Source organism: Myotis nattereri (genome assembly GCF_964212035.1).
Source record: "Myotis nattereri genome assembly, chromosome: 8".
Lineage (NCBI taxonomy): Eukaryota > Metazoa > Chordata > Mammalia > Chiroptera > Vespertilionidae > Myotis > Myotis nattereri.
This window is the reverse complement of record NC_138083.1, coordinates 31,461,637-31,488,732: the sequence shown is the minus strand read 5'-3', so window position 1 is coordinate 31,488,732 and position 27,096 is coordinate 31,461,637. Positions and strand designations below refer to the sequence as shown.

The 27,096-nt window shown below is 45.4% G+C and overlaps 1 protein-coding gene across 2 annotated transcripts; it reads right to left on the bottom strand.

The window, feature by feature from the left end:
• Positions 1-17,321: 17,321 nt before the first annotated feature.
• SNRPB (small nuclear ribonucleoprotein polypeptides B and B1) lies at positions 17,322-26,659 on the bottom strand. 2 transcript variants are annotated; one of them, XM_081096797.1, is made up of 7 exons: positions 26,519-26,659; positions 23,433-23,584; positions 21,459-21,570; positions 20,168-20,320; positions 19,012-19,150; positions 18,572-18,697; positions 17,322-17,480 (listed from the first exon to the last, which is right to left on the bottom strand). In XM_081096797.1, exons 1-7 carry the CDS (start codon positions 26,519-26,521, stop codon positions 17,443-17,445), a joined length of 723 nt encoding a protein of 240 aa, XP_080952923.1. In that variant the 5' UTR covers positions 26,522-26,659; the 3' UTR covers positions 17,322-17,442. The 2 variants fall into 2 exon arrangements, with proteins under 2 accessions (XP_080952923.1, XP_080952924.1); XM_081096798.1 differs by having other exon boundaries at positions 17,322-17,627; positions 26,519-26,656.
• Positions 26,660-27,096: the final 437 nt, after the last annotated feature.

The following is a 27,096-nucleotide window of genomic DNA, read 5'->3' as shown; positions in this document are numbered from 1 at the left end:
TGGGCCACAAGGGGCTGAGAGCAGAGGAGATGGCTTCCGTTCCTCTTCCATCCACCTTTTTGTCTCTGCCATGTGGAAGCCAGGAGCCCTGGGTTCAAGTCCTGCTTCAGCTTCTGCCCCACTCTGTGAACTTGGGCAAGTCCCTTCCCCTCTTGGACCTTGGTTTCCTGTCTGTAAAATGAGGTCTTAGACTCAGTAATCCTTATGCTTTTGGACAATGGTGGATTATGGAGGGAACCTTTACCATCTTCATCTCATCACCCTGGTTGCTGGAGGCTGACAGATCAAGCATCAAAGTAACCCCAACCCACCTGGCACTGCCACCTCCTGGCAGGCAGATCACAGTCACCTTGGCTGGCTCCTGGTTCTCGTTGCTTCTCTCTTAGCTCTTCAATGCTCTGACCACAACCAGACCCAAAACTCTTCTCCTGGCTCTTACAAAGAACCCAAAAGCTTTTAAGCTAAAACCTAAACGTTTCTTAACACCCCCATTTTACATAGAGTGAGGAGCCTTAACCACACACTTGTGCTTGCCATTTACACCCTCTAAATTTTACCCCAAAGTCATGTTCCTTAAGAGCATTAGATTTGAAGGGATGGGAGATTTTCTCTCAATGAAGACCCAGGCCCAGAATCCGAAGGGTTACTTCTGCCTAGAAGAAGCTAAAGATAGAAAAGGAGCCATGAAGACTGGGTTACATTTGGGTATTCAGCCCCAAATCTGATCTAGTTATGGTCATAAATGATCTCATGCAACCAGCCCAGTGTTGATTTACTTCTTTGGAACCAGGAGAGTGTTGACTTTGCAGAACACCCCCAGCAGCTTAGCTATGCACAATCACACTCTTAGCATCAAACAGGACAGAGAGCCCTGGGATGAGGACCAGCGTGAAGACTTCCAGGTTCTGAAGATAACCGCACCAGACATGAAAATCGGCTCAAAAATGTTCTACACAGTCAAAGGAACGATAATTAACCATATAACTGAAGATTAGAGTGAAGGAATAAATTGGAGTCACAACAGTCAAGCTACTAAATTATTAAAATAAAGTAGACTGAAGCATGAGGAAACAATTCTATTCTTTTTTTAAATATATTTTTATTGATTTCAGAGAGAAAGGGAGAGGGAGAGAGAGATAGAAACATCAACAATAAGAGAGAATCATTGATCGGCTGCCTCCTACATGCCCCCTACTGGGGATCGAGCCCGCTACCTGCGCATGTGCCCTTGATGGGAATCAAACCTGGAATCTTTCAGTCCCCAGGCCGACGCTCTATCCATTGAGCAAAACCGGCTAGGGCAATTCTATTCTTTTTTAACTGATCCTGGGAACTTAAACTTCTGAACTTTCCAGTCCTGCATGAATACCTGGACCCACATCAGGTCGTTGTACAACAATACTTGGCTATACATCATACCCTCTGGTTGGCTATCTGAATGACTTTGAGAAGAAATTGTTTCATTTTCCAGGTCACTGGACATCTGAAGATTACCATCTCAGACCAACCCATAGGCTAAGAATAGAGGGCTGATTCTTCTCAAGAATGTACTTTTTACTATAAGAACCCTCAGCTTTTCCCCCCCTCCCCCTTCAGAACATTCTGAATGTTCTGAGTTGTGTTTCCAGTTTGCTAACCCTAAGACCCTTGAATAAATCTTTGTTATTTTATTTCTAGTCAAAGCCTCTTGACTCTTTTGAGTGTGTTTGACATAATTTAAGTATGAACAACAGCAACAAAGCAGGCTCACCTACAGTGAGACACCTCCTTGATGCAAACTCAAGTGGGAACACTTACATAGTGGGTCTTTTCAAAAAGGGGGTCAGGCACATACATGGACAGTCTTTGATGGATGATCCTTGTGACAAAGGCCTCAGTGAAGGCATTTCTCTGATGATTCTACACAGCATGGAGACGGCCTAGAGCACCCAGATGAGTGGATGCAGACCCTTGTGCTGCCTCAGCTCTCAGACCCCCTTTCCAAACCTAGTTTTGGATGCTGGTCCTCTGTGAGAGGGGCAGCTGGAGGCTCAGAGCAGGCAGCCACTTCCTCAAGGTTGAGCAGTAAGAAGGGGCACTGGGGGCTGAAGACAACGGAGGCGGTCCTCCCACTCTTGGTCCAAAAGACAATCCTTTCAGCAGGGAGACTGAGGTGGTCTCCCCTGGTGGTGGCGCCAGATCCTCATTCTCAGCAAACGCCATTGCCCATCTTCTTCAAGCTCAGCTGTCGCAGGTTGAGCTTCCCAGAAAGCTGACTCTGAGATGGAGTTTAGGGTGCAGGATGTTGATTGAGAGGTGGCCTGAGGATCAACCCCAATCTCAAACTAAGTTCTTACCCCAGACTAAGCTCTCATCCCAACCTCACACTAAGTCCTCACAGCAGACTGAGCCCTCATCCTGGCTTCAGGCTACATCCGGAACCAAGACTGAGCTCTAATCCTGATCTCTGATTGAGCCCTGAACCCAGGCTGAGCCCTGATTCCTGTCTGAGCTCTGATCCCACGCCGAGCCCTCATCCAGCCTTATCCTGAGTTCTGATGTTGCTCTGACCCCAGCCAGATCGAGCTGTAGGCCTTGGTTTTATATTTCTCATCCACACCTGACCTTCTCAAATGGGGACCCACACACCCCTCTGGTAAACATGACCTGTCCACTGGACCAGGGGGTCTGAGCTCACCTTCCTTTCCCTCTGAGGTAGTGGGGCAGAAATATGTGAGAAGTGGTGAACCCCTGGATTCTTCAGCTCTGTCATGCTGTGGGGGTCTGCATTCCAGCCCAGTTCCCAGGGGTAAATATAAAAGCTGGATCTGACCAGGGCCCTCTCCTCCACGCATGTTGGTTTTTCCCAGGTGAAACCAATATATATTGTAATGCTTCTTCAACTAAACCAGCCGTGGGCAAACTACGGCCTGCGGGCCGAATCTGGCCCGTTTGAAATGAATAAAACTAAAAAAAAAAAAAGACCGTACCCTTTTATGTAATGATGTTTACTTTGAATTTATATTAGTTCACACAGACACTCCATCCATGCTTTTGTTCCGGCCCTCCGGTCCAGTTTAAGAACCCATTGTGGCCCTCGAGTCAAAAAGTTTGCCCACCCCTGAAAACACTCGAGAACATAGCATACGTGCTCTCCATAACCCAACTTTAATTTCGAAGAAGGAAAATCTGCAGTTCTCCCAAATGACCAAAGCTCAGATAGTCTGTTAGATATGGTTGCACTGGGGCCATCATATTCCTGACGCTGCTCAAAGGGCGTCCTGCTTTGTTAATCAGCCAAGCAGCCAAAGTGCAAAACAGGTAGAACTGTTCTCAGGCTCGGTAGGCAGTGCAAACAGTGTCTGCACGGGAGCATCAGGATATTCCTACAGAGGAGCTCCTCCTCCCAGCGAGCAGCTTCAGCTTCTCCACCAGGTCCTGCATCACCAGGAACACTGGGCAGGTCGCTTCTGAGGGGGTTTTGTTTGTTTGATTGTTTTTTTGTTTTGTTTTGTTTTGTTTTTGTTTTTGTTAATCCTCACCTGACGATATTTTTCCATTGATTTTAGGAAAGTGAAAGGAGGGAGGGAAGGAGAGAGACACATTGGTTGTCTCCTGCATGCACCCCAACCAGGGCCCGGGATCGAACCTGCAACCCAGGTACATGCCCTTGACCAGGAATTGAACCCATGACCCTCTGATATGCAGGCCGATGCTGTAACCACTTAACACACTGGCCAGGGCTGATTGGTTTTTTTTATTCTTGTTTTTAATTTTAAGCCTGATTTCCTAGCAGTCACCCTGGGTTAGCATGTGATTAGTCAGAGATATCGCATTCAAAGTTCGGGCAGTTCTACAAGGGGACCCATCTTTTACATTCTATGTTTACAAGATCTCATGTTCGGCTGTGTCCTCTCCGGTCTGTCCTAGGTGCTCACAGCCTTGGGCATGGCACAGTCCTCCAGACCACCGAAAATAAGTAGGATCTTGTCAAGACCCACTTCCCAGATGTCCCTTGTTAAATTTCCAGCTGGTCTTCCCGTCTGTTGCTTGCCCCGATTAGCATGGACACCTTAAGTTAGCCATGACAGTGGCCTCTGATTGTTTGCCACTGAGAATGCTGATGTTTTTGACAGCACCTCTGCATTGGGTGCACTCTTTAAGACCAAGATGTGGTTGTCACAAGGTAGTGTATTTACTTGCAGCAAGTAAAGGAGGCGGGGCATTTATATCCAAAGCTCTGTCTCCCCAGGCAGGCTTAGCCATTGCTTATATACACTATTGGGTTAACTACACATTGATTTCTTCTTTGTAGTGGTACATTTATCTGGTTGGGTTGCTGTCAAGCTCATCCTGTTTACAGCTGGTCTGCAAAATACTGTGCTACATTTTAACACTTAGCAAGAACAACATTTAGTAATAACATTTAGAGCTGCCCAGACCTTGAGACCCTTATCCTACCTAACACCTAAGCATGGAATCTTGTGCACTCTTCTCCAATAAAGTCAGTCCCCATCATCAGCAGAGCTGCAGTCCTCAGGGCCTGCCTTGCCCTGGTAGGGTTAGAGCTGGAAAGGGTGTGAGGTGAAGGGAATAGCTCTAGGCTAACATGCCATCGACTCCCCACTATTCTTACTGAAGTTTGATAGATTTTCTTAAATAATGCTTCTCAATTTGGTGCGTCACACTTAATACATCTCAGAATGAATCCCTTACTCCCATCCCTGCCCGCTGTAAATAGAAACTCCCTCCTTCCAGCTCTTCAAGTCAAAAACCTTGAAATTATCCTTTATTCCAGTTTTTCTCTCACCTCATTAAATCCAACTGCAAATCCTATCCGTTATACCTTCAAAATATCCCCAGAGTCCATCTGCCTCTCAACACCACCATTAACCCCTACCTGATCCACCACAGTCTCTTGCATGGACCATTGCAGTAGCCTCCTCGCTGACCACCCTCCTTCTTCTCCTTCCTCTCCTCTGTCCTTCTAATCTAGGCAACCAGAAGGAACCTTTGAAAATCTACGTCACATATCATTTCTTTGCTCAAATCCTCTCCATGAACACCCCATCTCACTCAGAGCAAAAGCAAATGTCCCACAGCTGATCTCTAACTTCATCTCCTGTCATCCCCTTCCTTATCCACTCATTAGAGCCAGTGACTCTCAGTCAGGTCCACTCGTGAGACAGACACCATGCAGGAACCTGTACAGAGAACATGTATATATATAAAGCCCTAATATGCAAATAGACTGAATGGCAGAACAACCAAACAAACAAACAAACAAACGGTTGCTATGATGTGCGCTGACCACCAGGGGGCACACAAGGAATATGGCGGGCATCAGCTGTGGCAGGATGGTGGAGCAGGTGAGCGGGGCGCCAGGCCAAGGTGGGACGCTGGTCGCTGTCATCAGGGCGAGCCTCTGGTGGTTACTGAAAATTCTTTGCTCCCGTGTACTGTGGTCCCGCCTGGCACTTGCGCCTGCTGCTGGCGTCAGCCCCACTAGCACCCGCTGACAGCGCCCAGCACTGGCCCCGATGCTCAGCCCTGTCAGCAGATGCAAGCAGCGGCTGCCAGCCCCGATAGCCACTCAGGGCTTTTCCACCTCCCTTTGCTCCTGAAGGGCAATCAGAGCTAGCAGCTGCCTCTTGCACCCACTGCCAGCACTGGCCCCGCTCACATCCACAGCTGGTGCTAGAGCCACTGCTCGCACCAGCTGCCAGTGCCTGGTGCTGGTCCCGATTGCTCAGCACCATCAGCAGGTGCGAGCAGCAATTGCCGGCCCCAATTACCCCTGAGGGCTTCTCCACCTCCCCCTGCTCCTGAGGGGCAATCGGGGCAACAGCCACAGCTTGCACCTGCTGCTGGCGCCAGCTCCAATCACTCCATGCCATCAGTGGGTGCGAGCAGGGCCAGCACCATCATTGTGTGGAAGTGGTGGTGGCAGGAGCAGGGCTGCTGGCAGAGAGGGGTGCGGGGGGCACGACAGGAGGGGCTGGGTGGGGACGCGGAAGATGGGCTGAGACCCACCCCTGTGCCCACTGCAGCCTTGCAGCCCACAGTTCCTTTCAAAGTGCACGAATCCATGCACTGGGCCCCTAGTTTAATATAAAGAATTATTGACTGTAACAGGGTGTTGGAGTAATGGGCTGTTAGCTAGTAAGACATAACGAGAACTCCAAAAATGTAGGAATTTCATATTCAAGGAGCAGTCACTACTCCTGGGGCTGAGATATTGAGCCAAGGAAAAGCCCACTCCCCACTCCCAGCAAGGTTGACAAACAGGCCTTGCTGGAGAGAGTGTGCTGTGCCTCAATGGATGGCGGAGCCTGTGGTGCCTCACCAGTGAAAGTTGCTGGAAATCTGCCCTCTAGTTTGCCAGGGAAAGCTATTTCAGGTGAGGCATCTCCCAGAGGAATTCTGTTACAAAACTGCCCAAGATGGGTGCGGGGAAGGAGGAGCTTCTGGTCTCTGGGTGCTGATGGCCACTGTGCATTGCAGGACCTGGTGCTAAAGAGGCCATCTCCCACCAAAGGCCCAGGGCTGAGAGACCAGCCATGCCCGCTGCAGAAGCCTGCTGAAAACACACTAGAACCAGGAAGAGAGCCCTCCCTTCCTACGGTGTCTTTCCAGCAGCCTCTGCAGACAAACCTGAACATCGTACCAAGGGACAAAAATATTTTAGCTACAGAGCAGGCACTGAAGGGCGGGTTGGGGGCTAAGATGCAATACAGCGATAACTGGCACCATGATCTAGATTTTCTCTGAAAAGTAAAGTATGCCTCCACCGCAGTGCCTTTGCAGTTGCTGTACCCTCTACCTGGAATCCTTTTTCCCCATCCCCAACCATATGTGCATGTCTTGAAGCAAACTGTTTCTGACCAAATTATTCTTTATCAGTAGGGCCTTTTCTGACTGCTCTTATTAAATAGCACGCATAGCACTTTGCAACTCCCCTTCCAGATTTTCTTTTCTCTATGGCAATCATTAGTGTTGGATATAATTTATTTACATGTTTATTATTTGTTGTAAATCTCCACCTTCTAGAATGTAAGCTCATCAAGCACAGAGAATTACACGTTGTTTACTCTTGTGTACTGCCCAGCAGAGCTGAATAAAACAGTAGTATTCAATAAATATTGAATGAATGAATGAATGAATGAATGAACGAAGATAAGGAGCATAAAGAAAGAGAAGGGAAACACTAGCCAGAATCTCATCTCCTAGACACTGCCACAGTTCACAAGATGGTAAATTTCCTTTTAGATTTTCTCCAAAGAGGATTTTTAAATTTGTATGGTGGCTTAACATACATAGAGAAGTGTGTTAATATCAAGAGAGAGCAGCTTGCTGAATTTTTATAAACTCAACCCATCGGGTAACCACCACCTGGATCAGGAAATAGCAACATTCCCAGTAACCTAAAAACTCCCTTTCTGCCTGCTCCCAATGAAACCATTATCCCAATTGTAAAAGCAAGTATAAGTTTTGTGCTTATGTGAATGGAAGTACACAGCATGCAGTTTGTGTCTGGCCTTTCGTCCACATTGCTGAGTTACTGTAGGTCTTTCATACTCCCTGTTGTATTCCAGTGTGTGGACATACTATTTATCCATTTTACTGTTGATGGATATTTGGGTAGTTTCCATTTTGGAGCCATTCTGAATCAAACTGCTCTATATATTCTTATACACGTCAGTTTGTGAACAGATGCCAGCATTTTTAGGCAGATGTCTACAGGTGGGATCGCTGGGTCATAGGCTATGCATGTGTTCAGCTTTACTAGCCAACCTCCCCACCCCACATCCCAGGGATATTGTCATTCATTCATGTCAGCTAGCACCCCCTGATTTTATATATAGGACGTGCCCAGCACTTCAAGGGGCCCTCAGTATGCACCATTCTGGAAACGGGCCTGTTCTTTCTTTGACTCCATGCAAAACACTGAACCTGGTACACTGGAAAGAAACAAAGACAAGCCAGATTATTCGTAAGGGTAGCCAAGACCCGTAACCATAGCTCTCAATCCTGAAAAAAATATATTCTAAAGTTATATTCAAAAGAAAAAACCCTCTCTTTATAAAGTTAGAATTGGAAGACTCAAGAACAACAACAATGGCAGATATTTGTTGACAATGTCCTCTATGCTAACCTTACTCTGTATAAATAGTCTGGCTTCCATGAGTGGCGGAGGAGGGGAGATTGGGGGTTAATGGGGGGATGAGGACACATTTGTAATACCTTAACCAATAAAGAAATTAAAAAAAAGAAAGAAGAGTCTGGCTTCATTTTTGGGGTTTGCTGACAGCTTTCAAGCCCACAAGGAAAGCCTGTGGGCTCCCTCTCTAGGCACCTAGGGGGAGTTTAAGTCATATAAGCCCTGGCCCTCTTGCAGGACCCTCACCACAGCCCTGCACCCTAAGCACAATAAAATGAGCCAGTACGGACAAATTCCCTGCCCTCATTGGAGTGGGAAAGCAGTCCACAGAAAAATAAATATAAATTGCTTTTAAATATATGAAAGCATAACCACCTCCCCTAAAACCAAATACATATGCATTAAAACAAGGATATATTTTTTAATTTATCAGATCAAACAAGATCTAACAATGTCATAATACACTGTGTTGGTGAGGATGTGACAAAGAGGCACCCGTGTGCCTGTTTATGACATAGAATAATACAATTGGAGGGCTATTTGGTATATCTATTAACATTTTAAATGTAGCCTCCTCCTTCTTCAGTAACTACTTTTATGAATGTATGCACAAATACAGAAGTATGGCCCCACAGCTAAAGAGGGGCAGGGCTTGACACGTCCTCAAATAACATGTATTTTATTTATGTATAGATCTTTATAGAAAATTAGAACAATACAGAAAGTGAGGAAGAAAAAAACAACCCACATTCCAGCATCCGTGATAAAAGCCTATTGCTGCTCCCTTCTTACTGACAGAGCAATGCTGCCTCCTGGTGGATTTAGCTTTTTTCTTTAAGTACATTCATTACTTCACCATTTTTATTTTTAAAATGTACTTAATGTTTTAAACTAAGTAATGCACTCGTGTCGCTCAATATTTTTAAAGTTCTAAATGGCATACAATGGGAATTCTCCCTTTCATTCCTTTTCCCCTCAAATTAGGTTCCTTTCCCCACAGGCAACCAAACTGGCCAATTCCTTGAATGTAATTTATGCATACACCAGGATTCAGTGAATGAGATTCCTTCTTTCTAGTGCCTGCCTTTGAATCATAAATAGGGCTCCTAAAAATTTAAAGTCCAAAGAAGAAATACTTCTACACAAAATATTACTGCCTGATTTGTAATCATGAAAAATCAGAAATAATATGAATTCCCCAAATCAGAATGCCTGAGTTATGTTGTACTACTAGATATACACTAGTAATCATCATGAAGACACGTAGTAACATGAAAAAGTTATCTATCCCAAAATTTTTAACACAATATACAAAATACTTACAAATTTTTTAAATCCCTCCTTTGAAATAAAAAGAACACAATTATATATCATTTTCAGCTGCCAAAATAGAAAAGTATATTTCTTCTTAATGACAATATCAGTTCTGAGAACGATGTTGTAAAAAGTGTAGCTGTGTCTGTCTAGTAATAGAGCAAATCTACTCAAGGTTTAAGAAAGTTAATTAAAACGTTTACATTCTTTCACTCAAAAATTCCTTTCTTGATGGTTTAAATATAGAATGATCTTTATGCAAAAATATGGTCATCCCCTTGTCTGCAAGTGGAAAACTAATCTAAATGTCCAACTACCAAGAATTAGTGAAGTAAACAGTGGTATGTTCGCTTAATGAGATATTGAAGTCACTAAAATGTTTGCAAAGATCTGAGATGTTTTTGATGGTAAAAGAAATAGAGCCCGGCCGGTGTGGCTCAGTGGTTGAGCCTCAACCCATGAACCAGGGTACATGCCCATGTTGCAGCTCAATCCCCAGTGGGGGGGCATGCTGGAGGCAACCTATCAACGATTCTCTCTCATCATTGATGGTTCTATCTCCCTCTCCCTTCCTCTCTGAAATCAATAAAAATGTATATTTTTTAAAAGAAATAGAAAGTTGAGTATATAGTAAGATCACATGACCCAACAAGTAGACAAAGGCTAACATTGAATGTTTGGGGTGTTGGGACTCTATTTTCTTTCCATAGTCATTCTTTAGTGAGCATCCTATGTAAAAGCCTATGAGGTCATGACGCCCTCACGCCATGACACCCTCACGCAGTAACAAGCAATCACCAGGAGGCTGTGTGTGCAGTGAGGGCATGCGGTGAGGCTGGGGGTCCCGCAGCTTCGGCCTACCTCTTTGGGGCAATCCATCGAGGAGCCCCAAATGGGTGGGCAGGGCCTACCTCTTTGGGGCAATAGATCGTGGGGCTCCTGCACTGTGAGAGGGCACAGGCCAGGCTGGGGGAACCCTCCCCAAGTGCACGAATTTCATCCACCGGGCCTCTAGTTTATATAAAATATTTTTAAAGCAGAATACATAAATTATGAAATGTACGCATATGGGTCTGACCAAGCAGGATTCAGCAGCAAACTGAATGCCTTTACTCTGTTATCTCATTTAGTCATTACAGCCACAGAACAATTTACTAGCTGAACTAATCTGATAGAAGGTTATATGAAAACTGGACTGGAGTAAAGTCTATAAGGAAGTCAAAGCACATTGGAATTCTCCACTCGACCTCTTTCACCTCTAGGGACTTAGGAGTTATCTTAAATATACTATCAAATCCCGATGTCTAATTGCACACTTTTCCTTTTGTTTTTTCTCCTTTATTCGATTTAAAAGCAAGTATGCCAAAGATTTTCCTATGTAAGGTTGTATACACAGAACCACACAGACCATACTTCAAAGAAAGTTTTAATCGATTTTTAAAGTTTTGAGCATCCAGGATTTTTACTCTGCTAACCACTAGGCAATAGGTGACTACATTTACCCTTTGTTGATTTATGCTTGTTATTTGTATCAAGTGTCTGCCTTCCCAGCCCCCGACCTGCCGGGGTCCAACCCCAGCAGGTCCAGGGGTTCCCAAAGGCGTAGACGGAGTCGGCGAAGAAGGAAGGACACGGAGACAGTGTTCAGTTGATCAGCAGCCTAGCCAGGATCTCCAGCCAAGTTCTGGTCTTGATCTCCAGAGAGGTTCTGCTGTTTATTGTTTTGTTACATCCATATTTATACCAGTTGATTTTAATCCTGTCAATTTCTATTACAAAGGTTAGGGCGTTTCTTATCTCCATTCCAGGGAGTAAAGATTATGTAGCTTAAGCATGATTGTTTGTAGTGATTAACTACCCGCCTGGCACTTAGTTAAGGAGTTTCATCCCCTCCCTTACTTCAGGGAAAAATTCCTACCTGGGGAAACAACCTTTCTAGGAGAGGCATCCTCTCCCTGACTTCAGGGAAAAATTCCTACCTGGGGAAACAACCTTTCTCGGAGAGGTGACCTTGGTTAAAACACACAGCGCTAAGGGGAGCAAACATATTAAGAACAGTATGCCATATATGCCAGGTCCCTTGAAACAGCAAGCATGGACCAGCTCCCGGCAAATTCCCCCTTTTTTATTTTTTAAAAGCAGGCATTAAAAAGAAAAAAAATCCCAAATGCTCTCTTGTATCCATTTTAAGAGTAGGATTGGCGCTTTCCACTATTACCTGAGGCCTGATCTATCACCCCAGGGAGAGCTTGCCAATCCTGCACTTTCCCGGGGTGGAAAGGCTGCAGTGGGGTTAAGAATAAGGCTCCTTGGGCCTACCTTCTCCCATGCCTCTACATTTACCTTTCGGGCACCTTTCCTTCCTCAGAAAAGCATGGACGTATTTCTTGTATAAAATGTTCCATCTGACTGGGAGTAACCTAAATTCCTCTGCTAGCAAGCATATGTGTTAAAAGATCAATACAGAGTCTTATTTCTTTAGACTCAGTATGGCACATCTTCTTAATCTAAAGATCAATACAGAGTCTTCTTTCTTTGGACTCAGTATGGCACATCTTCTCAATCTAAGTTCTGTACTATCCACCTTCTTACCCTACTTATCCTCTGTAGGGGGGTTTGCAGCACCCTGGTGGAGTCCTATCCGTCCTGAATGTGGGGGTTCTCAATGGGGGGGGCTTACCTATGGGAATCCTGTTCCAGGGGTTCCCAAAGGTGTGGACGGAGTCGGCGAAGACTATCCACCCTCTTCCTACGGTGGAGTCCTATCCGTCCCGAGTGTGGGGTGCTTACCTAGGGGTCCCTGCTCGGGCGCCAGATGCCGGGGTCCAACCCCAGCAGGTCCAGGGGTCCCCAAAGGTGTGGACGGAGTCGGCGAAGACTATCCACCCTCTTCCTACGGTGGAGTCCTATCCATCCCGAGAGTGGGGCGCTTACCTTGGGGTCCCTGTTCGGGCGCCATATGCCGGGGTCCAACCCCAGCAGGTCCAGGGGTCCCCAAAGGTGTGGATGGAGTCGGCGAAGAAGGAATGACATGGAGACGGAGTTCAGTTGATCAGCAGCCTAGCCAGGACCTCTAGCCAGGATCTCCAGCCAAGTTCTGGTCTGGATCTCCAGAGAGGTTCTGTGTCCATGGTCTCTTGCTAGGTTCTCCAGCCAGGTTCAGTAGCCATGTTCCCTCGCTAGGTTCTCCAGCCAGGTTCTGTCACCAGGTTCTAGTCAGGTTCTCTTGCCAATTTCTGTAGTCAGGTTCAGTCCAGGATCTTTTGCCATGTTCTCTCCAGCGAAGTTCTTCTGTCTCTAGAGAACGTTCTGTGTAGGTTCTGTGCCAATTTCTGTCTCTCCTCTCTGTCTCCTAAGTTCTGTCTCTTGTTGTCTTGTTACAACTGTATTTATACCAGTTGATTCAAATCCTATCAATCTCTATTTCAAAGGTTAGGGCGTTTCTTATCTCCATTCCAGGGAGTAAAGATTATGTAGCTTAAGCATGATTGTTTGTAGTGATTAACTACCCGCCTGGCACTTAGTTAAGGAGTTTCATCCCCTCCCTTACTTCAGGGAAAAATTCCTACCTGGGGAAACAACCTTTCTAGGAGAGGCATCCCCTCCCTGACTTCAGGGAAAAATTCCTACCTGGGGAAACAACCTTTCTCGGAGAGGTGACCTTGGTTAAAACACACAGCGCTAAGGGGAGCAAACATATTAAGAACAGTATGCCATATATGCCAGGTCCCTTGAAACAGCAAGCATGGACCAGCTCCCGGCACCGACCCCTCTAGGCTAGGAGTACAAAACCCTTTTGGGTTACACCTGGCAGATAGATTGGGAAGCTAGCCAGAGGTTTACATCAACCCTACTTTACAGTTTGTGATGCTCAAGGTGCAGATTCCTGTGATACTATCTGAGGCAACCAACCATTAACACTTCTGCCAAAAGCTGCTGCCAAGTTCACCTACCTGATGTTCTACTCCTCAGCCTTCTCCTCTGCTGGGAATATCCTTTCTAACACTTCTAAGGAAGCCTTGGTAAACTCTTTCCATAAAGAAAATTTCTTTTTTATTTTTTTTATTGCTTAAAGTATTACAAAGGGTATTACATGTGTCCATTTTTCCCCCCCGCCCTAGACAGTCCCCTAGCCTCCCCTATCCCCCAGTGTCTTATGTCCATTGGTTATGCTTATATGCATGCATACAAGTCCTTTAGTTGATCTCTTACCCCCCTACCTCCTGCCCCCCAAAATTTCTTTTTTAAATTGAGGTCCAACTCACATAACACAATTAACCACTTTGACTTGGTATTTAATGTATTTACAATGTTGTCCAACTACCACCTATCTCTAGTTTTAAAACTTTCCATCACCACATGAAAGCACTCCATATTCACTCTCCATTTCCTCCATCCTCCTCCCCTGGTAACTTCTAATCAGTTTGTCTCTCTGGTTTTAACCTATTCTAGGTATTTCCTGTAAAAGGAATCAATTACGTAACCTCTGGTGTTGGCTTCTTTCACTTTGCAATGTTTTTGAGGTTCATCCAAGTGGCATTGTATCGACACTTCATCCCTTATATGGCTAATATTCCATTGAATGTATATCCCACAATTTGTTTATCCGTTCATCCACTTATGAACAATTGGGTTGTCGCACCTTTTTTTTTTCTGGTTAATCCTCACCCGAGGATATGTTTTCCATTGATTTTTAGAGAGTGGGGGCATGGGGAGACAGAGAGAAATATCAATGTGAGAGAGACACATCGACTGGTGCCGGAATCAAGTCTGGATCCAAGGTACACACCCCTGACCAGAATCAAACCCGACACTTCAGTCCGAGGCTGACACTCTACCACTGAGCCAAACTGGGCCAGGGCTGTTTCCACCTATTGATTATGAATAATGCTATATACCTAGGAGTGGAATTTGCTGGATCATGTGGTAATTCTATGTTTAATTTTTTAAGAAACCGCTTAACTTTTTCTATAGTGGCTATATCATTCTACATCAGGGGTCCTCAAACTTTTTAAACAGGGGGCCAGTTGACTGTCCCTCAGACCGTTGGAGGGCCGGACCATAGTTTAAAAAAAACTATGAACAAATTCCTATGCACACTGCACATATCTTATTTTGAAGTAAAAAAACAAAATGGGAACAAATACAATATTTGTATTTGCATGTGGCCCGCGGGCCATAGTTTGAGGACCCCTGGTTCTACATTGTCACCAGGAACGCACAAGGGCTATTTCTCCACATAGTTGTCATTTATCTTTTTTCCATTAAAGCCATCCTAGTAGGTGTGAAGTGGTATATCACTGTGGTTTTGATTTGTATCTCTCTAACTACCAATATTAAATACCTTCTCATGTGCTTGTTGTTCACTTGTAAATCTTTGAAAAAATGTCAATTGAATTCCTTTGCTGACTTTTTAATTGGGCTTTATATGTTGTTAATAATCCTCACCCAAGGATATTTTTTCCATTGATTTTTGGAGTTGGGAGGGAAGGAGGGGGAAGAGAAAAACATCAATGTGAGAGACACATTGATTGGTTGCCTCTGGCATGCGCCCAGTCTGGGCTAAGGATTGAACCTGCAACCCAGGATGTGCCTTTGACCATTAATTGACCCATAACCCTTCGGTATGCATGTTGATGCTCTAACCATTGAGCAACACTGGCCAGGACCTCATTGGGTTTTAAATTCATCTTTTTATTAAATTATAAAGGTTCTTTATAGTTTAGATCCACAGTCGCCAACTGGTGGTCCGTGACCACTGGTGGGCCATGAGATCTGAAAGGTTGGCAACTGCTGGTCTAGACAATACAAATCAAAGATTTGTGAATCTTTTCTCCTCATCTGCAGGTTGCCTCTTCATTCCTGATGTCCCTTGATGCAGACATTTGTAATTTTGATGAAGTCCATTTTTTTTCTTCTGTTGCTTTGCTTTTGGTGTCCAACCTAAGAATCCATCACCAAATCCAAGGTCGGGAAGGTTTATGTTTTCTTCTAGTAGTTTTATTATTTTTGGTTCTTATATTCCAATTGTTGATCCATTTTGAGTTAGTGATATATGGAGTAACAGAGATTCAATGTCATCTTTTGGATGCGGTTATCGAATTGTCCAGCACTTGTTGAAGAGACTATTCTTTTTCCAGTAAAAGATTTGGCATTATCAAAAACCAACTGACTGTATTTGCAAGGGTTTATTTCAATTCTATTCTATTGGCCTACATCTATCTTAATGCCAGTGCCACACTGTTCTGATTACTGAAGTTTTATGCTAAGTTTTGAAATTAGGAAGTGTCAGACCTCCAACTTTGTTCTTTCTCAAAGTTGTTTTTGCTGGAATTTTTATAGGGATTGCACTGAACCCACAGATCACTTCAGGGAATGTTGCCATTGAATATGAGACCTTTCCATTTAAAATTTCTTTTCAGGACATTTAGTTTTCAGTGTACAAATCTTTCACTTCCTTGGTTGTTTCATAGGTATTCTTTTGAATCCTATTATAAATACAATTTTTTAAACTTCCTTTTCAGATTGTTCATTGCTGGAATATAAAAATACTAGTTTTTGTCTCATCTTGTACCCTGCAATCTTGCTAATTTCTTGTTATCAGTTCTAGTAGCTCTTATGAATTCTTTGGGATTGTCTATATATATGTAATAGTTGTAGTTTTGCTTCTTCCTTTCTAATTTGGAACTTTTTTGTGTAATTGCTCTAGCTAGAACTTCTAGTACAATGTTGAATAGCAGTGCCCAAAGTGACAATCTTGCTTTGCTCCTTATCTTAAGAGGAAACGTTTCTGTAAATCCCTTTATGTTTAGAAAGTTCCCTTCTGTTTTTAATTTGCTGAGTTTCTATAATATAATGGTTGGGAAATTCTGCCAAATGCTTTTTCGGCATCTATTGAAATGACCACATAATGTCTTTTTTCTTCTATTATATGGGTTATGTTGAACCAAACTTATATTCCTAGACAAACACCCCTTACTGCACATCTTTTTCTTCTTTTTTTTCATTAAGTTCTTTAGATTTAGAATTGTATTCCCCAAGGACAGGAATTTAAGAACAGTGGTGAGCCCTAGCTGGTTTGGCTCAGTGGATAGAGCATCAGACTGCAGGCTGAAGGGTCCCAGGTCAGATTCTGGTCAAGGGCATATACTTCGATTGCAGGCTAGATCCCTGGCTCTGGTCAGACACATGCAGGAAGCAACCAATTGATGTGTTTCTCTCACATCAATGTTTCTCTCTCTGTGTCTCTCCCCATCCTTTCCACTCTTTAAAACTCAATGGGAAAATATCCTTGGGTGAGGATTAACGAGAACAAAAAATATAGTGGTGACCTCTTATAGCTGTACCCAAGTACTAGATTACTACTGCTCAATGACCATTTTATCAACTGAACATAGGCTTTGGGTAGAAGAAATCATGGAGGCCCCACAATTCAAAAGTTGGATAAGGTTAAATGTATATGTATAACCCTAGGAGAAAATCACATTAAATTATTCCTATCAATAGGATTTTCATTTTTAGTACTAACTTCATACTTTATTGTACAAAATAAAGTACTGCTCGAGAAGCTATTTAGATGAGTTCCTTCCAAAGAGGATACACAAAGTGCCAACCCTCTCCAACAGTGTATGTTTATTTCAACAAACTGATCTTTGCCAGTTTGATAGGTTAAAATATCTCATTGTAGTTCAATTCTGTAACTCTCTTGGTAGGAGGTTGTGATCTCTGCAAATGTGTAGAAAAATATTTTAAAAGGCAAACAGTTAAGATTAAGGCTAATTTTTCCAAGGCACGCCCCCCTTCTTGACTCAATTAAGCACCTGACATTATCAAAGATTTTTCTAAAAATGAACAGAAACACCAGGTGCACTTATAATAACCTATTAAGAGTTTATTAAGAAATGCTGTTTCTCAGGCACACAGAAATAAAAGGACTATGTACAGGCTTTCAGGAAACAGGCAGGGAGCTGAGGAGGACCAAGATGAGTCTAGGGCCTTGGTGGGTGCATTCCTGGGGGAGGGGGCCCTGTAAGGGAAACCAGACAATCTGGTGAGACTCCAAGTACAACAGCATAACAAACAAACCGGTCTGTGGTAGTGTGGCCCTGGTGGACCGGGACCACGCCTCTGTGGAGCTACTTCCGTAACTCTGTGGCCAAGGATCAAAGAAGGCCTGAAGTAAGAGTAAGGAGTTTAGTCAGTGCCTGATCTGCAAGTCAAATCCCCATTCCTGCCCAGGCTCCCAAATCCTGCAGTTATCAATTAGAGGGAGGTATGTGCTGACTGGTGACATCTCTGGGGCCAGTTAGATTCCCATGCTTACAAAACCCAAAAGCAGAAAACTCAGACTAGAGACATAGGAATCACCTAAGTCTGATGGCTGTGGGTTAGCTTAAAGACCACTATGGCTTGGTGAAAAGAACACTGGTCTGAGTCTAGACCAGGGGTGGGCAAACTTTTTGACTCGAGGGCCACAATGGGTTCTTAAACTGGACAGGAGGGCCGGAACAAAAGCATGGATGGAGTGTTTGTGTGAACTAATATAAATTCAAAGTAAACATCATTATATATAAGGGTACGGTCTTTTCTTTTTTTTTAGTTTGATTCATTTCAAACGGGCCGGATCCGGCCTGCGGGCCGTAGTTTGCCCAAGGCTGGTCTAGACACTGAATTTTCTCTGGGCCTGTTTTCTTACCTATAACAAGGGCTGATCTATGTCACCATTTCTCAAACTGGAGTTAAAAAGATATACATACTAAATAGTATATAGCAAAGCCCAGAGCCCTTTCTTAATTACTAAACACTACAAACCAAAGAGTGTAAGAAAATTAATTCCATGACCTGTATTGGGGACCCTGAGAATGCATTATTTCACAGTGCCCTAAAAACACTGCCTTGGACACTGAGAAGTACCTGGGTGCAGAGGGAGTTAGGTCAATTAAAGAAATGCTGTTCCCTCTTTCCTTTCTGGATTAAGTTGTCCTCTAAGAAAGAGTTCATTTCACTAGGCTGAAGGCCTGAAAGCCCAGAGGTATAGTCAAAATCTCACCTTCCCTCCACTTCCCATCCCAATATGGCTCTAGGGAAGGAAGTCTAAGTCACTGCTGTGAGCATTACCTCGCATTCCTGGTGGAGGGGGCCGCATTCCTGGAGGGGGCATGCCCATTGGAGTTCCTCGTCCAGGGGGGATTCCCATTGGGGGACCCATGGGAGGCCTCATACCAGGAGGTGGGCCCATCATGCCTGAAAGAGAAAAGCCCCCAAAAGATAGCTCAAGTGTCTGTCAAAAGGTAGCAAAAAAACATACAAGCTATCTACCAAGTTCTGAGACAGATGGACCATTCCACTCTCCCAGCATCTAGCAAATTGGGACTTGAGCCAAAGAGGTGGGAACTCCCAATGGCTCTTGTTCCATGGTAGTCAGCCAGGCTGGATCTCAGAGTAATCCTGCTTAACTATAAAAATTCATCATGGGTTTCTGTCAAGGTATGTCTCATCATAAATCCAGCTCAGGCATCTTTTAGCAATTAGCAATGCTCTCCTTATGGGCTTCTTACCTGGAGGGGGTGCCCCTCGGCCCATAGGTGGGGGAGGACCTGCACGGCCCGGTGGGTACTGGGTTGGGGCCCCTGCAATACTAGCTGTGGCAGCAGCTGCAGCAGCTGCAACAGTGCCTCTTGCTTGTGGGGTCATCACCTAAGAGAACACAAGAAGAGAATTAGGCAGAACAGTCCAGTGCAATGCTGCATCCTACTCTCCTCCCCAACCTGGTAAAGCAGCAGACACCAAATCCCCTAAACTACCACTCAGGCCTTAAGACTTTGTATTCAAAACCATCTTCTAGCCCTAAACAGTTTTGCTCAGTGGGTAGAGCATCAGCCCACAGACTGAAGGGTCGCAGGCTCGATTCCTGTCAAGGGCATATATCTCAGTTGCAGTCTCAATCCGTGGCGCCAGTTGGGGCACATGCAGGAGGCAAACAATCAATGTGTCTCTCTCACATCAATGCCTCTTCTATGTCTCTCCTCCTCCCTTCCACTCCCTAAAAATCAATGGGAGCCACAGCTGGTTTGGCTCAGTGAATAGAGCATTGGCCAGTGGACTGAAGGGTCCCAGGTTCAATTCCGGTCAAGGGCACATCCTGAATTGCAGGCTCGATCCCCAGTAGTGGGCATGCACGAGGCAGCCAATCAATGATTCTCTCTCATCATTGATGTTTCTATCTATCCCTCTACCTTCCTCTCTGAAATCAATAAAAATATATATTTAAAAATTTTTAAAATAAAAATGGGAAAAATATCCTCGGGTGAGTATTAACCAAAACAAACAAAAAGCCATCTTTCAGAGATCAAGCTTGAATGACCAACCCCCATCTTCTAGATTTGAGTTAAGGACGCCCAACACAAATTAGAGAAGGCGCATTTTCAAATAACTAATAAGTTATGATAGTATATTTCAAATGCTGTCATAGAAACTTTTTGCTACAATACGTTCAGCTAATATACCTTTCATGAATGTCTTTACTAGTACCATCATATAGTTTACAATGACAAGTTTTCCTTTTCACTTGATTCTAGGAACACATACACAAAGCTCCATGAAACACTGATAGCCAGACAGTCATAGGCTGGTCATTCTGGACCCTTCCCAAACTGTAGAGCCTCCCTCTATCCTTGAACCACCAGACACTGGTGCCTTTCCCCACCTCCTCACCTGTTGGGATGGTCCACCAACCCCACGAACTGGCCCAGCAAGTCCTGCGGGGGCCTGGGGCATGGGAACACCAGCTGGGATTCCTCTGCCAGCAGCCCTGCCGATCCCCGGGCCCCCAGCAGCTCCAGCAAGTGGCACTCGGGCAATGCCAGTCTAAAAAATAAAGAAATAAGCTAAAATGCTTGTGGCCTAGAAAATCAGATGTACATTTTGGAATGCCATTGCCAAGAGAGCCTCTTAAGACTTATAGGGCATCAAAACAACTTACAGACACTGCCCACCGGTATTTGGTAACACCATTACTCCTCCACCTAAGATTTTATGCCTAGCAGTCACCCCTGGCAGGCTCGAAGAGTTTAAGGGTAAGTCTGGAGGACATGCCACAACACAACCACCTATACGCATTCCCATGAAAATTAAACTAACAAAGGGCCAAGGTTCCATTCAGGAGGGTGCAATAGACAAGAGCACTTGACCTGGCATCAAAGAAACATGAGGTTCAGTCCCAGGTCTGAATCTCACCTGGTGGGTGACAGTGGGGAAGTAATCCCACGATTTTGAAACTGTTTCCTCATCTGCAAATAATGGAATTATGACAAAACTGCTTGTGGTCATGGAACGTTTACAATGGGCTACATTAGAATAGTAAATTCTACTGGAAATGGATTCCAAGAGTTATATATTGGTACATATTCTCTGAACAAAAAAATATGGTTAACATCGCTTGCAGTCATTTATATTGAAAAAAAGCTTCAACTGAAGTCCAAAAATAAGGACATTACTAGGATGGAGTACTCTGCACTCGCTTGAGAAAAGATCTTAAGTCATTCCACTAACATGACTTATACACAGCAAGTACAGAAATATTTACATTAAGTGAAAAAGCAAAACAAAATATTACAAGCATATTATGTGTTAAATACTAATATACATATGTATGTATATATAGATGGACAAAAACCAGTATAAGAGAAATATTCCTTTGATAAAAACTGTCAAAATAAAAAAGGGAAAATAAATTTGATTAGATTCTCTAAAATCTGCTCTACTTCTAAATGTAGGTTGGTGTTTACAGAATCAAGAATGCTTGGGATTAGATGCCAATGTCACCTCTTACTACAGAATACCATTGAGGTAGGGCTGGGTTTTCTGTGACATCTTGAGCAAGTTACTAAAACCTAGTTTTTACCTATAAAGTGGGAGTAATTTATCTCAAAGATGGCTGCAAGGATTAAGTAAAATACTGCACATGCTCAATATGGCTTTTCACTGCCACTCTGCTCGGACTTACATCTTTGGGAGGAGGTCCCTCTACTGTCATTGAGACCAGGTTCTCCCCTCGAAGTAGCACCAGCCCGAGGACTCGCTTCTCTTCTCTTTCCGCTTGTTTTGAGTTCTTTGGCCTAAAGACAGGTTTAGGAGAAGAAACAAAAAAGCAAGCATTAGAAAGAGGGTGAAGTTCATGTTCACCTACCGAGGGGCCTCTAAGATTTGTTTTACACCCCATCCCCTGACAAGTGGTTCATAAATTGCCCCAAGACGGCTCTTCTAGACAGTTTTCACAGGATGTATCTGTAACCCCAAGGTGGGTGATTCCTATGCCAAGAGGATGCACAGAACAAGAGATAGGACAACAGTCAAGAAAGCCCAGCCCTGGCTCAATGTTATTCTGTAACAACCATACATCACCTTTCCTCAATCAATCTTCCCTGCTATCTATCACTGTGTTCCCTCCCTTCAACTTAAGGTCTTGCCAGTGTCAGAAGGCAGCTGAAACAACTCCTCAAGTCAACTGAATCCCACTCACCACCACATACAAGTGGGTCCCTTACCTCACATCAGAAATAGAAACCATAAAGGAAAAGTAAGAGGTTAACTACATAGGAAATACACCTCTGTCCTCCAAGCACAAAAACAGAAATCTCCAAACAACCACAGCCAGAAAAGATGAACAAAATATGAATGCAATCTAGGAAAAATAACCACAAGGCAGGGAAGGAAAGAAAATCTCAAAGGCAGTATGCTAAAAAGAAAGAAAAAAATACCTGATCAATGGAAAAATCAACTTAAAGGTTTCTTTCTTTTTAATATATATTTATTGATTTCAGAGGGGAAGGGAGAGGTAGAGAAAGGAGCATCAATGATGAGAGAGAATCCTTGATCAGGAATTGAACCATGACCTCCTGGTTCACAGGTTGACACTGAGCCATGTCGGCCAGGGTAAAGGTTTCATTTTAATCCTATTTTATAATAAATTAACAGTGTTTTTCTGTGGGTGGATATTTTCCCCCCTTTTTATGCTTATCTATATTTTCTTATTTTTAATTAAAAGTATATACTGTCTTTCACAATCTTAAAAAAAACCTTTTCTGGGCATTTTAATTTTTTCTCATATATTTTTATTTTAAAAAAGATTTTCTAATAAACATTTTTTTATTGTCAGAATAAAGTTAGTTTCATTTGAAAAAGAGAGCTGTTTGGAATAATTCTACACTGATCTGCTGGCCCTTCTCTAATGTGCATACCTGGCAATCAGCCATGCTACCACATTTTTTTGTCCTATTCTTCTTAACCTCATGCCACAAAGAAAACAACGGCCCCAAAGGGAATCAAAGGGCCAGAGAGCTGAATGACCATGAAAATTATATAACCTCTCTGGGCCTCAAGTTGCCTTGAATGTAAAAATAGGACAAAAAGCTAGACCACATATTTTAGCTCAGAAACTTAAGATCTGGGAGTCTTAATATAAGGGAGTCATCCAATAACTTATGGAACTATAGAAATCTAATTATTTCTATAAATGCCAACAAAAATCACTGGCCCCAAACCCACAGGGGAAGCTGAGCACTTACCCTGAAGAGGGTCAGAGGCTTCTTAAAGCAGTTTCAGACCAGGCTGCATTGGGAGAGCCCTTTAGGCTACAGCTTTACAAATAGGTAATGAGGCCAGAAAATCAAGCTCTCCCCCCTCATACACCTGTGGGGAGAACATGACAGCCCTTTACCCCAATACCCAGGGGCATGAGAAAAGAAGAGAAACAAAAGCCTAGCAGCCCTTCTTACAGAGTAATGTGCTAGAACTACAGAGCAAGGATAGCTGGGCTAACGAAAGCGATTTAAGTGTGCAATGTCTCCATTTAAATCTGCCCTCTAAAACAGGAGAGCAAACCAACAGGAATGAGCTAGCTGTATCACCACCTATCACTTGCCCCCCCACCCCGTCATCCCCCTCATCCAAATCCCTACCCACAAAGCCCATTCCTCACTTGATCTTCCTGAATTCATCACAATCGCATAGGATCAAATTCATATGCTTGTCGAAAGCCTTGAAGGTGCCAATGAAGATACGACCGTCTTGCAGGATGCACCTCATCCTGTAGTCGATGTGCTGCAGCATCTTGCTGCTCTTGCCCACAGTCTGCAAGGAGAAATCAGCAGGGAAGAGAGAGAAACATGGATTTGTTCCAGTCATTCATGCATTCACTGGTTCACTCCCATATGTGCCCTGACTGGAGATTGCACCCACAACTGTGGGAAACTGTTTATTGCCTTCACTATCTGATAAGCACAGACAGAGAACTCCCCGAACCCCGCCCCCCCCCCCCCAAGGCTGGGTGCCTTTGAAGCCCTAGCAAAGCTTAGAGCTAGGCGCCACCTCTGTTTGTCCAGACAGTGGTAGCTGAAACTACTCCCCCATTTATTATTATGTAAATCCTTGCTGATGGGCTAGTCTGCCTGTTACTAGGGGGTCACCTGCCTAAGGGCTATGCTATGGGTGCATCCCAGATCAATAAAAGCTTGGTGAGGCCTGAGTCCTTCGGGACTTGCCGCCTGGTCCCCCAATATTGCAAAATTATCTCGTGTCTTTTTCTCTCATTTGTTGTGCGGCTCCTCTTTCAGATACCAAACCCTACTCCACACAGAACGTGGAGGGAGTCTTACACAACACACAACCTTGGCATATCAGGACTACTCTCTAAGCAACTGAGCTACCCGGCCAGGGTGGAACCACATATCCCCTCCTAGTCCTTCCTAAAAACTTCTGCTGCAGCCTGCTTTTCTATGACCTGTCTTGCTTAGTACAGCCACAGTCCTTTCCCAGGAATTCTCCCAGGTTATACCCTGTGTTCAGTCCTGACCTCTGCCCACTCCTGTTTTTGTCCTTTCCCTTCAAATCATCTCATATTACAACTGCCTTAGTTTAGGCTGGGTAAGTTTCAGTGGTGACCAGTGAACCTATAGGTCTCCAAGCTAATCCAATCCATGCATACCTGAGATGAGCCACCTGCCACTGTGAAGATTACAGGCGTGTGACTCCAGTGCTGTAAAACACCCACATTCCATTCAAAAGCCAGTAAACCAGCTGGAACAGTACTGGCACTAAAATCCCAGCAGCCAGAAGCTTATCAGAAAGGAGCAGATCAGCTTGGAGGTGAGAGCAGAATGCCCCAAAGGAGAATTTGTTAGTGAGCCTTCAAGACTACCTCTGGCATGGAAATTTTCTGGTAGCCAGGATGCGAATTAGTTTGAACAGATAATGGTCTTTAAGAATATATAACTTGCTATCTTTCTTAATTAACCCAACATTTTCTGCTTTATAGCCTGGCTTGCAATGTGTCTTTGCTAAAATGGACTACAGAGACATCACTACAATGCTGGGTGCCCTTGGCAGTTATATTTCTCTCTAGAAATAAATGGCCTGGCATCAACCTGACTGGCCAGTCCTAACTGTGCACGCTGCTCACCTCTGTGAGCTTGGACAAGTCCAGGCTTCTGAACCTACAAATGTGAGTCAGAACCTTGGATTTCACCGGGGAGACCCAGGTTATGCGGCTCAGTCTCCCTGAGATGACCCTTTAACCGCCTTGTCCTCAGGCAGCTTCTTGCCACACAGACTCAATCTTCATGGCAACATTTCTTGGCCCGTTAACAGCCAACACTTACTGAGTGTTCACTTCATGCCAGGCACTGTGATGAGCACTGTATGCCTCACTGAATTCTCAAAATCAGCTCCGTTACTTGTGCTCTTTTACAGATGAGGCCACTGAAGCTGGGAGAGGCGGGGAAGTCTGCCCTGACTCGGAGCCAGGAACCTCATCAGCCCGGACCCGGCGTCTCCTCCTCTAACCAATTCCCCAACAACAGCCGCCTACCGGGTTTCCCTGCTTCCTCGCCTACTCAACACAGTGGGCTTTGCAAACACAAAGTTCCCATCACGTTGGGGGTTAAATTCCTTCCGGGGCCTGGCGCACCGCCAGCAAGATTCCGTGCCCCTGAGGCCTTGAGGAACCAGGCTCCCGCCGGCTCCTCCCTTCCCGCCTCCAGGGACCTCCTGTGCTTTGCACTTACACCCCTCGGATCTGTTACATCCCCCGGATCTGTTACATCCCCTCCCATTTTCGCGGGAACAATCTCGACTCCGCTCCGGAACCATCTACCCCGGAAAGCGTGCTTGCCCCGCCCCCTCGGCGCCGTTACTTTAGCAGTGGTTCTCAACCTTCCGGCCCTTTAAATACAGTTCCCCATGTTGTGACCCAACCATAAAATTATTTTCGTTGCTACTTCATAACGGTCATGTTGCTACTGTTACGAATCGTAATGTAAATATCTGATATGCAGGATGGTCTTAGGCGACCCCTGTGAAAGGGTCGTTGGACCGCCAAAGGGGTCGCGACCCACAGGTTGAGAACCGCTGCCTGAACGCCGACCTGCCCGCCGCTGAGTTACAGAATTATATCGCCCGTGCCCCAGCCAGAGAGTCAACTCGATGGAGGAAGGAAACGTTTCACTGTGCAGCGTCGGCGCCCGGAGAGCCAGGCGTCTTCAAACAGGCGCACAGGCTGCAAAAGTGGGTTCAGGTCTTCCTCCACCTGCCCCTCCACCCGCCCACCCCCGCCTCGTCTACCCGACCCAGGAACACTCGCCAGGTCGAGCCGGAAGCCCTTCCACCTCCCGCCCCACGGCCTTCTCCCACGTCTCACCGGGCCTCCCCAGTCCGCCTGCGGCTCTAGCGCCTGCTCGCGACACCCAAACACGCATTTCTGCCGCAAAAGTTTTACTTCGTGCCTCCAGGATCCCAAATACCGTGGCCACAGGGGCGTGGAAAGCCGCGGTCCTACCCCCGCGCCCAGCCGGCGACCCGGCCTCGGCCCCGCAGTTCCCGCTTTCCCCTTCCCCAACCCGCCGGGCGTCCAAGGTCCCGGTCTCTCGCGCCCAGACCGAGCGGCCGCGGCCGGGCCTTCATCTCCGCCCAACGAACGGCCAACCACGGCCTCCTCCCCAACTGGTCGCGCCCCCCCCCCCTCCATAACAGACTCGGGAGCGCCCGCGCCGCCGGCCTACGCCTCCTCACCATGGTGGCGGTTCTGATGGCTCCGATTCCCGCCGGATTCGCCTGCGCCGAGGCCTGGCCCTCCTGCAGCCCGCTTCCCGCCGCTACTACCGGAAATGCAGACCCAGACAAAATGGAGTCCGGCAGAAAACTACTTCCGGTCTCGGAGCCCGGCCCTGGAGTTCCGTCTCCGACGTGAAGTTGGGCGTTCAGAGAGGGGCGGGGCCTCGGGTGGAGCTAACAGCCAACGGAACCGCCAGAGCTGGTGCTCCTCCTCCTCCTCATTCCCGGCCCCCGCCCCGCCCTGCCCCGCCCCGCCCCCGCCCCGGCCCCCGCCCCGGCCTGTAAACTCCGCCGCCGCCTCTGCCTCCGCTCTCTCCCCTACAGCCCGTGGGCATGTTTCGGTTTTCCGTGAACTTGCTCGAAGTGCTCCTGCCCCCGCGCCTATGCATCTGCTGTAGCCTCTGCCTGAAATGCTAGGCATCCCGGCGTGTGCACCGCTCAAGCCCTCACCTTCAGGATCCATCACATTTTCCCACTGAGGACTTCCCTGCCTTTCTCTTTAACACTAATAGCTAATGTTTTTGTTACTTTGCTAT

What these genes read in the sequence shown, in the direction of transcription:
- SNRPB (XM_081096797.1), bottom strand. An exon ending in GATGAATTCAGGAAGATCAA is followed by an intron (nt 21,571 to 23,432) that starts GTGAGGAATGGG and finishes ACCTGTCTTTAG; the next exon opens with GCCAAAGAACTCAAAACAAG. An exon ending in TTGGTGGACCATCCCAACAG is followed by an intron (nt 19,151 to 20,167) that starts GTGAGGAGGTGG and finishes GTGTTCTCTTAG; the next exon opens with GTGATGACCCCACAAGCAAG.